This window comes from Paramisgurnus dabryanus, chromosome 24 (genome assembly GCF_030506205.2).
Source record: "Paramisgurnus dabryanus chromosome 24, PD_genome_1.1, whole genome shotgun sequence".
Taxonomy (NCBI): Eukaryota; Metazoa; Chordata; class Actinopteri; order Cypriniformes; family Cobitidae; genus Paramisgurnus; species Paramisgurnus dabryanus.
In genome coordinates, this window is record NC_133360.1 from 15,128,867 (window position 1) to 15,144,707 (window position 15,841).

The 15,841-nt window shown below is 38.0% G+C and overlaps 2 protein-coding genes across 2 annotated transcripts; one reads left to right on the plus strand and one right to left on the minus strand.

Annotated features, from left to right (window-relative positions):
- The first annotated feature begins 15 nt into the window (after positions 1-15).
- Positions 16-4,829, plus strand: LOC135728925 (inactive tyrosine-protein kinase PEAK1). Its single transcript, XM_065246566.2, has 4 exons — positions 16-936; positions 1,094-1,239; positions 1,544-2,034; positions 2,431-4,829. The coding sequence occupies exons 1-4, from the start codon at positions 857-859 to the stop codon at positions 3,490-3,492; spliced, it is 1,779 nt and encodes a 592-aa protein (XP_065102638.1). The 5' UTR covers positions 16-856; the 3' UTR covers positions 3,493-4,829.
- oaz1a (ornithine decarboxylase antizyme 1a) lies at positions 4,699-9,514 on the minus strand. The gene is given in 6 exon segments (XM_065246567.2): positions 4,699-5,319; positions 5,407-5,492; positions 5,597-5,772; positions 6,432-6,518; positions 6,520-6,565; positions 9,334-9,514. Coding segments are annotated over 6 exon segments (645 nt in total). The 5' UTR covers positions 9,453-9,514; the 3' UTR covers positions 4,699-5,188.
- Between the last annotated feature and the right edge of the window lie 6,327 nt (positions 9,515-15,841).

The window sequence follows — 15,841 nt, forward strand, 5'->3', positions numbered from 1 at the left end:
AAATTAATGATTTTGAGAACAACCTCTATGCCTCTGTTATGTGCTGGGTTTTTTATTGTTGTAGATTTGTGGTTATTTTGTCACAACAAGGACCTTAAAAACTGTCCCAGTGCATGTTTACCTTAATGTTAGCTGATTTCGATAAACATCTCTACATTAATGCATTCATGTAACCTAAATAAAATGTTCTTTAATAATGTGTTTATAATGTCCTATATGGCTTTTATTTTATGCAGAACACATTCACACATTTGGTTGTGCTTAAACATCATATTACAAGGAAGTGAGTAACCACAAATAGCATTTATTAAACATCCCTCCCCAACTTTAATTTTTTGTCAGCCAGTCTGGAGTAAAGCGCTTGCATTAATGCATTTGGCATAAACTTTCATCTTACTTACCGTGCAATTTAAAGTCACTTTATATGGCATTGCCAGTATCATGCACTATCAGTAGAGCTGCAATAAAATTTGGTTTCAAGTTCTCTAAAAAGCAAAACTATTAGATACCACAAAATGTGTTTCCTTTATGTATAGAAATACTTACCAAAAATGAAACCTTGGTTTTACACAAATTTGGCCCGGTGCATTAGAACACTGCAAGTTAATGTTAAAACTTTACAGTAAGCTTGTATTACAACTTTTCAAAGTTGTAGTAAACAGATGTGCGTTATACTTTTCCGCTGCCAACCTCAGATGTAAGATAATCTGAGGCTATGTGTGTGAGACAAAAAGAGAGAGAGAGCACATAAAAAAGCTGCATGTGTGCTGACACTGGAAGAAAACTACAGGAACTGACAGTTGGAGGAGGGTGCAATGCATAATCGAACCCTTACTCTGTCACACGCTAAACTAAAATGCATCAGGCAGGAGACCACGCTCTCCTGGGAGAGCCAGGAAGGACATTGCCACCTGCATTGCCCATCAAACAGCGCAGGTAAGATGTTGACGCATAACAGCTGTGATGTAAGAAACTTCGTATTGCTTAAAAAATAGTTGGTCGGTAAAGTGAACTGACAAATGAAAAGCTTTGTAACATGTTCTAATGTTATCATATTTCCGGATCAATGTGATTTGCATGTGCACATGTGCAGGAGTCAGTCATCTTCAAGCTCCATCCAGGATGTAGAGCTGAACGTAGATCTACCGTTGTCTGAACCACAGACGCCTTTGACACCATTCGCTGATGTGTTCGTATCTACTGACTGTAATGCGATCCACTGTCCGATACATCGATACGGTAAGTACACAATGGATTTATACAGATAAAAAGCGAGCTTAGTTTTGCAGAAAATAAGGACCTAGGTAATGTGAGGGGTGCATACTGGCATATGTCACATGCAAAGCCTTCTCCATTTCTGTTAAAGTAGAAGTAACACCTGATAAACCAAAACCACTTCGGATTCCACAGAATTTCATTTCGTTATTTCTCTTGACATTTTCTTGCACTCATGTACCAGATCTATGCATGCAGTTATGCAGGTGTGCGTGCAATTGCACAGAATACTGTAATACTGACACTCTCCTATCTGTCGTTTGCACAGAACATCACCAGGCGAGATTCTTCTCAGACCAAACTCCTCCTCCTGTACCCAAAAAGAGTCTGAGAAGAACCATATCACTGCCAACAGATGCTCTGGACCCACCTTATTCAGGAACCCACAACTATGATAATCCCCTATACATGAAAACACCATTCCAAGAACAAAAGGAGAACTACGAAGAAGAGCTACGTGAAGGTCAGATCTTGCAACAGGTGACTTTCGACATCCCGGATGAGCAACTCTGCAGACTCCTCAGAAGCTTCCAGAGCTATGAGCAGGTCTCCATGAGCATTCAAGAGTGTTACCTACAGTTTCTGAGGGAAGTGTTGCAGACGATTGAAACAAGCGTCTTCGTGAACGAGCAGGAAAGCAAGATTGTGAAGACGTCCCACCCGAATGACTTTCTTCTTAGCGGACAGCAGTGGACTGGGAAGGACATTTACTACTTGGTGTGTTGTCCAAAGATTCCCAGGAGGCTGTTTGCAGCTAAGGTGATAACATTAACTATAAACTAAACACTGTTACATGTTAAATGTAGTTTATTTAGTTTAGCAATATGCAAGTTATTTAATCATCAACTGTAAATAGGCCATCAACACTTTCCCAGGCTGAGCCCTCGAACCACATGCAGAAAGCACATCCTTATAAGGCAACTCTGGCTAGAAGTACAAAAAGCCTCAAACCACACTTCCTCCATTATGCCAGGTGTTGAGCAACAGCACGACAGTTTGACATATGCTGGGTAGATTTAATTGCATGTTTTTAGTTGCACTATAACGTCTTTTTGAAGACACATGCTGTTTTTGAGTAAATAACAATATTGTGACAATTCCGATACTGGAATGTTGAATGAACTCCCAAACTTAATTCCTCAATGTTTCTTGCAGGTTCACAGAGAGGATTCGGCATCAGATTGTCCTTTGCTACATCCAAACCTCGAACAAGGTGTGGTCCATTTCCCACAATGCACAGCTCTAAATCGAACTCATGCCTTACAACCAGAAAGTCCTCAGACAACACCAGATCCATCACATGGGGGCAGCACAGATGCATGCCAACAGCAAACAGTTGTCTCTCTCCTGGAGAAAGGTGTCAGTGTGACTGTGTCAAGAGACTTTCCATTGGGAACACTTGAGGACTTTGTTGAGGAGGGACACTCTTTGCACTGTACCCACCCTGAGGTTTATGAGAGGAGGCTTTGTCTTCTTGTCCTCCAATTGGTAATGGGACTACAGGTCCTTGGACAATACAACGTAACTCACAAGGAACTGAAACCACAGAGTTTCATGTTAGTGTGGCCTAGTGTCACATGGAAGGCAGTGGACACTAGAGAATACCTGAGTGAGATGAAGAAGGGAAGAGACGTAAATTCAGACCCTTCTTCGGGTGAACCTAATAAGATCACAGTCTCCGAGGACCAACTAGACAACGGGAAGACGAAAGGCGAGATGTGTCAAGCCTTATGGGAGAAATGGGGCACCCCTCGTGTGTTGCTCAACTTTGAGGATGAGGAAAAAGCAACATTGCAAGAACACCAGTTGGGGGATTTGCTCAAGTACTGTCTACACCTCACCGACAGTGGCTCGGCCCTGTGCAAAGTGCCTACTCCATACTCTCCAGGCTTGCTTTGGCTGATCACCCAGCTCTCATCGGATAAACCTGAGATACTAATGGCGGATGTACCAAGTGTCCTCCAGGTACTACTTTGGGGTCCCAGAAAGGGACTCTTCCAGCACAACCAAATGGAGAGCACTTTGTTTTCTAACTGGCTGTTAGTTAAGCAATCTCTTTTGGTTCTCAAACTCGCTGAGCAAGGACTGTTTCGAGAACAGCATGGCTTGGACTGGGAAGATTATCTCTGCCTGCAATATTTATCTTTTACAGACATCGAGACGCTTCATAGCATAACGGCACAATTAGGTCTTCACAACTTTGTAAGACCGGTTTAAAGTATTAAACGTTTTATTTAGGCTTTAAAATTTTGTAGCCTAATAAACAGTTGGCAAGCTAACCCAAAGATCACTTAGATACATGATCTATAAACTTCTCAATTACAATAAACAGATATTGCTGTCCCAAAGTCTTATCTTTGTGATTCACATTCTGTCACGTCTTATTCATATACCTTTCACGATTACACACCACAGCGATTCTCAAACGGGGTGGGCCAGGATGAACCAGTTTTATGACATTTTAGAACACAATTTATTAACTTCTTTGTAATCTAACCTCAGAAAAAATATAGCTACCAAGCAACAGTACTACATTGTATAATTTTAGGGTGGTTTCCTGGACTGGGATTAGCTTAAACCAGGACTAGGCCTGGCCTTAGTTTAATTGGGTAGTATAACTAGTTTTAACAACCAAGCCTTACTAAAAATGTTAAGGCAAATCAAGGTCACTCATGTATTTTAAGATATGTGAGTGCGAGTTCTTTTCAGTTTGGACAGCTCTTACATTTACATTTTTTTAGTCTAGGACAGGGTTCCCCAAATCTTACCCTGGAGGGCCGGAGCACAGCAGACTTAAGCTCCAAACCTGATCAAACACACCTGAGCAAGCGAACCAAGGTCTTCATGATCCCTAGAAAATCACAGGCGGGTAAGTATGATTAGGGTTGGAGCTAAACTCTATAGTGCTCCGGCTCTCTAGGGTAAGATTTGGGGAACCCTGGTCTAGGATTAGTCTAATCCGTGTCTGGGAAACCGCCCCTTATTGTTTTGTCTAATTAACATTTTAAGTTTGAGAGCTTTCATTGCATGACTTTTCTTTGGGGGCCCACAAAGGGATGCACCCTACACGTGCATGCCTAAACGTTTCAAAAACACTGACTTTAGTAGAACTATTTTTCGGGGTAATTCTTGCAAAAACATGCATCCTTAGCTTAGAGTACATTTGCCAATCAAATTTTTAGTCACACAGTGCAGATTACTACATTTTAGCAAGTAAAACGATATTCAAACGGTGTTATGAAATCAGCTTAGTTTGTTATAATTTGACCTTGAAAAGTTTACTTATTAACAATACACTATTTCGAAAAATTAGTGTTACGAAATATCCTTAGGGGTCTGAAGGGCATTACAGAATAAATTAACAGAAACATGATCCTATAAAAACGTACATGCATACAGATGTGAAAGTACCAAGACCAAGGCTGTGTAGGGTGAGCACTTTATTCTGCACACTGTAGTAAACATGCAAACAAATCCAATTGAAATCATAACTAAAATCCTCAAGATTCATGCACACATTAAGAAACAACTTGAAAACACAGATAAAAGAAAAATCAATATCAGCAATGAAAACCACGATTCTACATAGATTGTTGCTTGGGGAATCTTAACCATAAATATTACACCCTATAACAATCACTGTGTGGGAATGGGAAAAGGGGAAAAACCAGCATAAAAACCAATTACTTTTTGGCCGAACCCAGTAGTAATGGTTTGTAGACTAATGGTCACTGAAAATTTGGTTACACTAGTGCAAATATGACAAATGAAAACACGGCACAATCGTTACAGGTACAACGCGGTAATTAACAAGATGTCTCAATCTGACACATTCAAACTCAATGTTTCATTTAATAGTGACCACGTTTAGGTGAAATGGTATAGTTATTACAAGCAAGGATGTGATTATAATCTATGCGTCACTATCGGAGTCTCTTTCGATCCTGTAAGCCATGAAGAAAGCGTCGGGGCGGGTTGGGACAAGGGGATGACCTGGTCTCACAATCTCAAAGCCCATGAAACTGAACGTCCGCAGCAATGATGCTGAAAGAAAAAAATGTGATTAAAATCAAGACAGAAGTTGACATCAAGAGACATGAAAACTGGAATAGGAAAAGCAAATAGCCTCACCTCTGTCATCTCGACTCTTGTGGAAGCAGATGAAAACGTGATCAACCTGCAACTTCTCCTCTGCAAACTCCAGCAAGAGTGAAAAACTAGAACAAAAAAATATATATATAACCAATGAGTGGATAATCTCATCTCTCAATCATCCATCGCAATGTGTAAATGTAGAAGTAGTGTGATAAATTTAACCAACCTCTCTTTACTCCCTTCGGGAAGTACACCAGGGGGAATTTCAATGTAAAGACCTGTCCCCTTTAGCGCACCCCTCCACACCAAGCGTTTGTTCACAGAGCAGCGACGCTCAAAGAGCAAAAATCGAACGCGGCTGTTGACCTGAGGAGCTTCCTCAAGAACTAGTAACTGAGCATCCTATGAAGTAAACAAAGTTATTTATATAAACAATTTCCAAATACACAATCCATTACATTAATAAGAGAAGGAATTAGATGGTGGAATTGAGAAGTTTTAATTGTTTATAAGAGAAACGAGATGACATTATGGGATTAATGTGTCGCTTGGAATTGTTGAACCTTGCTCTTCGAAACCGCTGCTTTGTGGGAGCAATAAACGCTATCTTTGTGAAGTATACAAAGACAGTGCTGTAATAGTCAGCAAAATAAAGAACTGTCACAGGGTCTCTATGAACTCTATGCCACATCTGCCAATGGCATACGAATTAATGTATGAGTTTCACCTTTATTTTAAAAGTTTATGGGACATTGCCTGTGAAAACCCAGCTAAGGTCACTTTACTGTTTTCAACAAAATCATCCTACATAATGTAAAGAACATCCTGTTAAAATATAATCTTGATCTCTTACATACTGACTTGAGTAAGGTCACGTGACTGAAATCAATCTGAAATCAATAAATGAAATCAAATTTTGATGCTTTTAATCTCAATTTAATTAAGACTTTATTCTGGATTTCACAAACAAGGTTACGGTTAAAATTCTTCAGAAAATAAAGTGCATTTCCTTAATTTATAAATAAAGGAAGTAGAAACAAGGCCGTAAGCACTGTACTTACAGAATAGAATATCTTAGCTGAAAGACTGTGATCCCTTTGATCATTCCCTCGCCCACCTGGGATCTTCAGGGGTGGGTGAGGGACATCAGGAACACCACAGAGGCCCCGGACACGGGTTACTGCAGCGATGGGAACTGCAAACACAACACAACTAATTACTATTATGACAGGACAAAAACACCGCTGACAAACAATACTGAATGAGAACACAAGACATAAATGCCACTTTAAAAGGGAAACTCCACTTTTATCCAGCTCCCCTATAGTTAAACATTTGATTTTTACAGTTTTGGAATCCATTCAGCCGATCTCCGGGTCTGGCGGTACCACTTCTAGCATAGCTTAGCATAATCAATTGAATCCGATTAGACCATTAGCATCATGCTCAAAATTAACCAAATTAACCAGGGAACTGAAAAATTAGCCTATTTTCAAAAAAAGTGGAGTGTCCCTTTAAAAGGTGCATTGTTTAACTACGAAGGACCCTTAACAAAAATGCAACACAATACACATAACCATATTATCAATGGTGTATAAAGACCTTACATAATGAACGGTATTGTTTTTATTACTTTAGAATGATAATGCACCGAGGGTCTCCTTACATGGAAGTCGCTGTAACGTCTCTACAGTAGCCCTAAACAGACAAACTGCTTAACAGAGCACACTTTGTCACTTTGTTCTCTCAGATAACATGTTTTTTCTTCTATACGTTTCAAAAGGAAAAGTTGAGCTGTGGGTTGCAATTCACAGTCTCACCAATAGATGGCGCAAAATTCTACAGTAAACATTTAAAGCAAAAACTTGCTAAAAAAAACACAGCTTTTTCAAACACCAATGCATGGGTGAAAAACCTCTGGCATTTAAAAACTGAGCATCAAGACACAAATGTTGTTAGATGTGACGCAGTCCGTGCAACAACTTTGTGATTTACTATTTTGTAGATAAAATTATCGTACATTAATGTAAAGAACATTCTGTGAAAATATAACCTTGATCCCTTTAATACGGATTTAAATATTAAAAAATCAATTAATTAAATAGAATTTTGATTCTCTTATCACATACTAAGATTAGCCTGGATATCACAGACAGGATCACACAGTTTGTTCCTAGTTCTATCCAATTATCATACGTCTTGCACATGCAAGTAGACAAACTATACCGAAACCAACACACTTAAGATTTTCCAGCATCTGTAAACAAAGCAGACCAAAGTAACTTTTGAATGCCGAATGCATATGAAAATTTCTCAACCTGACCGCAACAGAAGCTGCACAAGCCAGAGTGACCCAATTTCACTTTTATATTTTACGTAACAAAGCTATACAATGGAAGTAACAAAAAAAAAAAAGAGCTTAATTTTGCATCTCACACTGAAGGCTTACTACCATACATCATTGCAGCCAAAAAGGATGGGGTAAACACTAGTTACACAACAGCCAGTAATAAACGAATGAACACTGATGTACATCAATCATTTAAACCTGATGAGTAAAGGTGGTTACCTAAGGAAATATTTAATAAATGCCTTCACGATAGGTGACAAATGCTGGAACCAAATGTAATGCCAAATTTCTAAGCCTGTAAATCAGGATGTGTTACACATTTCCATATTTCAGACAAAGGGGGTTTCGCAACTTCCTACAACGATGCAGCCGATAGGTAAACTGCATAAACATACTGCAATGATCAAGTTATGACATGCAAACACCTAAATCACAAGACCGAGAAATCACATATTTAGCTCTTATGACCTACAATTTTATTTGCTGATTTGATTAATTTTTTTTACTGTAGTAACAGGTGTTTAAATATAGTATTTGTAATTAAAATACTACAAATGGTAATAATTCTGCCAAAAACTAAACGCTTTAATTACACTTTACTATAATAAAACCACGTGGTTTATCAAGGGAAACGTAAGGTTTTATTTACCAGTCAAGTCAGCTTTTGGTATGTTACATACGTGCACTACTTAACAGTAACAACAGTATCCTAGATTTTGTAATTTATTACCCATTTCATTTCCTATATTAAATGATTCACCACCATGGTAATACATACAGTAGCAATGACGCACGAGACACAAACAAGTGGGGGATGGGCGAGGCGACATGTTAGCCATTAGCACCCTACCTTACCTGCGATTAATGGTTATTAAAACAGATTCACACAGACAAAGTTGTGGATCGTTTTATTCTTTTTAATGACAACTAACGCAAAATACAGCTCAAGAACACAAAACGCAGCGTCATATTAGTAATTCTCTCTATGATTGACTTAAGCTAGCATGTTAACGTGCTAAAACCAATCCGTCAATCACTTGTTGAGCTGTTAACGTTATATAGACCTGAATAAAGCGACAAACGCATTAACATTTATATATCAAAAAGAATGTAAAGAAACTTCGCGTTATGAGATGACTCTGTGGATATTAAACGACAGTCGTTTTTTTTAAGACAGTCACAAACCCAAATGTAGTCATTTAAACCAACATATGACAGTAAAAACTGACCGATTAGAACCAAATTGTTTCTAGAATGTTCGCACGCGCCAAAAAAAAAAAAAAAAACGGTTAACTTGCCCGTCAATCATTTTAATTAACAGACTGATTGACAACACAAATCGTTTACGTAGACTAGGTACTCTTTCTATTTGATATACAGACTAACTATTATTTGCTGGAGAATAACAACTCACGCCACTGAATGATTTAACTCAGGCTTTTTCTATAAGACTTAATATGTATAATAATACCAAACAGACACACGAATATACATTTCATTGTATTTCATCATTATTTAGATGCTAAAGCATAACACAGGCTTCATTGCTCAAACAAGGCCTCCGGTGAGCTAACGTTAGCTGACTACAAGTCCTACATAAAGTCCTACTTTACCTTTCACGCTCAGGTTTATTACGGGTCAGTTCGATCACTGGCATCTTGGATATATTACTCTCTTTTTCTCTGACAAAACAGTGACTATTCAGTATCGTCTGAAGGTTGGATTTAACCATCCGGCCAACGTCAATGCACGAATAGTTTTCTTCCCGTGCTCCGACCTAATGTGTTAAGATTGTAGGCCCGCAATATTTATAGTGGGAACGCGGACGCGCGCGAGTGGGCGTGTCTTCATCACTACGTCACGTTTTCAGACGAGTGGAAAAAAACAATTTATATTAGAATGTAAAGTTACAAAATGTGACAATTGCTTTGTAGAGCCGTTAAAAAAATTAAACTAAATTATTAAACAGAAGTCTTACTGTTACATCACTCTTAACATATATTTATTATTATATAAGCTATTATATTTATATCATTATATTTAAATGTCAGGCTATGCACAATATTTATTTTATTAGTCTAAAGCAATATGCTACATTAAATATTCCTTATATGTAGTATATAAAAATATGAAGTTATCCAAAAGATTTTAATAAACATTATTATTATTATAGCATTAACAGGACACTGACATGATTTCCTGTTTATGTTTGTATTTAAACATTAATAACACATTTTTTAAAATTGAAAACTGCATATAGAATATTGTAAAATCATAAGCGCTTGTATTTTTAATAATTGTGTCTCAGCTGTGCCTGTCTATCAAAACTCTGAAGAACTTGAGACACTGCCTGACATTAAAACCTCTACCTCCTCATACACCTCTGTGTTTCTACAAGACCACATTTGCCTGGTAAGAGCTGTCTTTTTAGCTTCAAACAACTACTAATTTGATAATTTTTGTTTAAATTATATGTGGGTTTATGTATATATTTATATATTTGCATATATTTATCAGGCTTATTCAAAATAAGGACTGTTATCAGACACTTGGTAAGTTCAGGCACCTAATTCTATGTTTTCACGTTGTATATGTAAAATTATGTCACATTTTATGACATATTTGTGTCATTCTTGATGCAACATCAGTTACAATTGTTTCAACAAATGTCAGTACCAAACAAGTTCACCGATAAGACAACTTTGTTTTAAAGTCCCATAACAGCTCCAGAAAGAATCACCAGAACAAGTATGTACAGTATCATCTATTAACATCAAGGCTGCATAAATATAGGTTGTATTTTCCTCGTGTGAATGTATTTTTGTTGTAATTTTTAAAGGGGTCATATTATGAGACTTTTTTAAGATGTCAAAAAATATTTTATGTCCCCAGAGTCAAAATACCATATAGATAAGTTATTATAGCATGTTTAAATTGCCACTTTGTAGCAAAAAAAATCCGGTTTTTGGGTGTGTCCTTTTAAATGCAAATGAACTGATGAAATGCAAACACTGATTTGCACTCAATTGAAACTCAATTGTGCTGTCAATTATTTCTCTCTCTCTCTCTCTCTCTCTCTCTCTCTCTCTCTCTCTCTCTCTCTCTCTCTCTCTCTCTCTCTCTCTCTCTCTCTCTCTCTCTCTCTCTCTCTCTCTCTCTCTCTCTCTCTCTCTCTCTCTCTCTCTCTCTCTCTCTCTCTCTCTCTCTCTCTCTCTCTCTCTCTCTCTCTCTCTCTCTCTCGTGTGCGCGTGCGTGCGTTTGTTGGGTGAGTGCAAGGAGCGTGTGGGTGAGAGTTTCTTCGGTGAGAGTGAGTTTCTTTTCCTTTTTTTCCAAGCTACTGTTGCGTTTTGTTTGTCAAAGCTTAGTGTAGATTTGCGTGGGGTGTTCAGGAAACGCAGTCTTCCAGCGAGTGCTGGTAGACGATGGCGTCTTCAGAGCGCGTGAGCTATGAGCGGCTTTCTCGCCGGCATGGCATTAAAATCGCGCCGGTAATGAATTGTTCAGTTGAAGACTGTAGTTTAGCGGTCGGAGAAATTGTTGGACACGACAGTATAATGTCAGCCTCCCGAATGAATAGTGCTGTGGTGATCTTTTTAGATAACATTGAGAAAGTAAACAGGGTGGTGGAAAATGGAGTTATTATTCAGGAGACGTTTACTCCAGTAATTCCCTTAGTCCAACCAGCAAAAAAGATAATTTTGTCCAATGTTCCCCCATTTATAAGAGATGAATTGTTGATAACGGAATTGTCCAGACATGGAAAAATTGTTTCACAAATGAGGAAAGTTCCGCTAGGCTGTAAATCGCCATTACTTAAACACGTAGTCTCTTTTAGACGACAAGTCTTTATGGTCCTTAAAAGTGAAGTGGAGGATTTAAGTGTGGCATTTAAATTTAAAATTGATGGTTTTGACTATGTTGTGTATGCAAGTTCTGAGACTATGAAATGTTTTAAGTGTGGAGAAGAGGGCCACATTAGAAGTTCGTGTCGTATACAGACCGCGGATAACAGCGCTAATGTAGCGGTTGATGAAGAGGTTGTAAATAATGTTGTCCCTGTGTCGGCTGAATCTGATCAGGCTGAAGGTGCGTCTATTGCGCCAGAGGCAGGAACGAGTTATGCCGGGGTGGGAGTACCTGAGGTGACAAAAGGGGAAAACTGTAAAGGATACTGTCAAAGCAGCTAAACGGGTGACTGAAGAAGAAAATAATACAGATTATGTGAGTGATGATGCATTGTTTAAGACACCTCCTGTTAAGAGAAAAAGGAATAAAGTAAGGATGAGGAATGAAAAGTCCAAACAATGGTCTGAAACACAAGCTGATGAATGTGATAATGTTGAAAGTAGTCCTGTTGAAGATTCTGATAGTGAAACTCTGGACAATAAGAGTAGAGGAGACACATGTAGTAACTACTCTTTTGATAAAGTCAAATCTTTTTTACAAAGATCAAAAAATGTGAAAAATGTGCAGGTTACAGATACTTTTCCTGATCGTAAAATGTTTATTGATTCTGTTGGGATGTTAATGAGGAGTGAGGGTGAAGAAAAATTCACCGTTCAAGAAATATATAGATTAAGGAAAATTATTGCTAAATTAAGATCAGAACTTCAGGCAGAAGATGGGTTTGAAACAATGTAGTTTTCTCTGCCTTCACATGCTGAAATTTGCCTTGTGTGTAACCTTTCTCTCATTCTTTTTTATGAGTGTGGTGAGAATAGGCTCTCTTAATATGAATGGTGCACGAGATGCTTATAAAAGGGCATTGTTATTTGAATTAATACAGCAAAAGAAAATTGATGTGATGTTTATTCAGGAGACGCACAGCGATGTTTTAAATGAAATTAATTGGAAAAGAGAATGGGAAGGGGTGATGGTGTGCTCTCACATGAGCTCTTCTAGAGGAGGGGTAGCTGTGCTTTTTGCTAAACATTTCACTCCTGTCTCTTTTGAGGTAAAGAATGAAATTGCTGGTAGACTAATTTTTGTACGTGCACAGTTTGAAAAATTTAATGTGGTGTTTATTAATGTTTATGCTCCTAATAATGGTAAAGAGAGAGTATGTTTTCTTAATGATCTTAATGGAATTTTGCAGAATTGTAATTCAGATGATTATGTGTTTTTAGGTGGTGATTTTAATTGTACTGAGAATTGTGTATTAGATAGGAATCATGCTGAGCCCCATGTAGCTTCTAGCCGTGCCATACGTACTTTGATTGAAACTCATAAACTATGTGATATATGGAGACGTTTAAACAAAAATGATAAACAATATACATGGTTGCATACCCGGGAGAATTTTATTTCTTTGGCCAGATTGGATAGACTCTACTGTTTTAAACATCATTTTAATATTGTGAAAAGTTGTGTGATTAGTCCATCTGGTTTTTCTGATCATGCTGTTGTTATTTGTAAAGTGTTTATATCCAATATAAGGTCTAAGAGTGCCTATTGGCATTTTAATGTTTCTTTGTTGAGTGATGTAAAGTTTAAAGAGGTTTTTCGTTTTTTTTGGACAGAGTTTAAATTAAAGAAAAAATGTTTTATAAATTTAAAACAATGGTGGGATGTTGGAAAAGTTGAAATTAAGTTATTATGTCAACAGTATACTTTCAATGTCTCTAAAAACATTACACAAAAAATGAAGGAACTTGAAGAGGAAATTGTAGAGGTGCAAACAATATTGGAGTCTAATGGAGAACAAAATTGTGTTGAGGCTCTCAAGTCCAAAAAGATGTTTCTTGCAGATTTGCTAGGCGTGAAGGCGAAAGGTGCTTTGGTCAGGTCACGCTACCAAAACCTAACACAAATGGATGCCCCATCCAAATTCTTTTTTAATTTGGAAAGAAAGAATGGCCAGAGTAGATATATTCACTCATTGCGATCAGAGAACGGGCAAGAGCTCACAGAGCTGTCTCAAATAAGACAAAGGGCTGTAAGGTTTTATAATGATCTGTATAGGAGTGAATATAAAGATGATGAGGAAATGTCTGCTAGTTTTTATCAAGGTTTACCAAAGCTCTTAAAAAAGTCAAGGGAGGCACTAGAGAAGCCTTTGTGTGCACAAGAGCTATGGAAAGCATTGCAGATTATGGAGAGTGGAAAAACTCCAGGAATTGATGGGCTCCCAATTGAGTTTTATAAAGCCTTTTGGGAGGTGTTGGGTGAGGATCTTTTGGACGTCCTCAACGAGAGTATAGCTGAAGGCTTTTTACCAGTGAGCTGTAGGAGAGCTGTGATTACTCTCCTACCTAAGAAAGGTGACCTTCAGGAAATCAAGAACTGGAGACCAGTGAGCCTGCTGTGCTCCGATCTGAAAATTTTTTCTAAAACTCTGGCAAATAGATTAAGAGAAGTGATGGGGGACCTCATACATCCTGACCAGACGTATTGTGTGCCTGGCAGGTCCATTTCTGATAATATTTTTCTTGTTCGAGATGTAATAGAGGTTGCTGGCCTTTTGGGCATTGATTTAGGGCTCATCTCCATTGATCAGGAAAAAGCTTTTGATAGGGTTGAGCACCAATACCTTTGGAACACCCTTGATGTTTTTGGTTTTGGCCCAGGTTTTATTGGAGCAATTAAAGTTTTATATAAAGACATTGAAAGTATGCTAAAAATCAATGGTGGTTTGTCTGCCCCTTTTAGTGTTAACAGGGGTATCAGGCAAGGTTGTGCACTCTCTGGAATGCTTTACGCCATAGCAATTGAACCTTTATTAAATAAGTTACGGTCTAATATTGAAGGTTTACTGTTACCTCATGTTAATTTGCAACATCAGATATCAGCTTATGCTGATGATGTAATGATAATGGTTAATGGGCAGAATGATATAAATACCCTGGTAAAAATTATTCAAGAGTTTGGAAGTATATCTGCTGCTAAAATAAATTGGAGTAAGAGTGATGCTTTAATTGTTGGAAAATGGGAAAAGGGGCCACCATTATTACCTGGTGGGTTAACTTGGAAAAAAGGTGGTCTTAAATATCTAGGGGTGTTTATTGGAGATGCTGTCATACAAGAAAAAAACTGGTTTGGCGTGGTCGAAAAAATAGAGGGCAGGTTAAAAAAATGGAAGTGGATTCATCCACAACTGTCCTTTAGAGGACGTGTTTTAATAATTAACAATTTGGCTGCTTCATCATTGTGGCACAGATTGGTATGTGTAGACCCTCCTTCTGGTCTGCTTTCCAGATTACAAGCAATATTGGTAGACTTTTTTTGGGATCGGCTTCATTGGGTCCCTCAAGGCGTACTTTTTTTGCCTGTGGAAGAAGGAGGCCAAGGCCTTGTGCATCTGGTTAGTAGACTTGCAACTTTTCGTTTGCAGTTTATTCAGAGACTCTTAACTGGGCCTGAAGATCTAGTTTGGAGGAAAGTGGCTCAGAATATACTACAGAGGATTGATGGACTTGGACTTGACAGAACTCTGGTTTTTACGGATCATAAACAATTGAACTTTAAAGGACTTCCTTCTTTTTATCATGGACTATTTAAAATGTGGGGACTTTTTAATCTTACCAGGGTTTGTGAAACAGAATCACTGTATTGGTTGCTTGAGGAGCCTTTGGTTAAAGGGTCTCGTTTTGACTTATCAAATGAGTGTTTGCCAGGTCTTTCATTAAGACTTTGTGGCTCTGGTTTGGTAAAGTTAAGGAACTTGATTGATGTGGCTGGGCCTTATTTAAGCGATGCTCCTGCGCTGGCTGCTGTTTTGAGTCAAAGGTCCTCGCGCCAAACTGAATTTATTTTAAAACTCTGGAAAAAAAGACTAACAGAGGAAGAATTAACTATGTTACAGAGTTTTGCTGATGGAAGTTTGATACCAGATATGAAAGATCCTTTTCCTAAAATTTCAATTTCTCCTGATTTAAAAGGTATGTCTAGCATATTGCTGGATATAGAAGGTTTAAAAGATATGGATCTGGGTTTAGCTGAAGGGAAAGAGTTGTATAAGTGTTTTGTTAAAATGTTAAATAAAGGGACATTAAGCCAAAAGAAAGATACTGTTTGGCGAGAAAAATTTGGTTTACTAGAGGAAGATAAGCCAGTCTGGAGGGTGTTATACAAACCACCATTGAATAAACAGACTGGCGATTTGCAGTGGCGGATTTTACATGG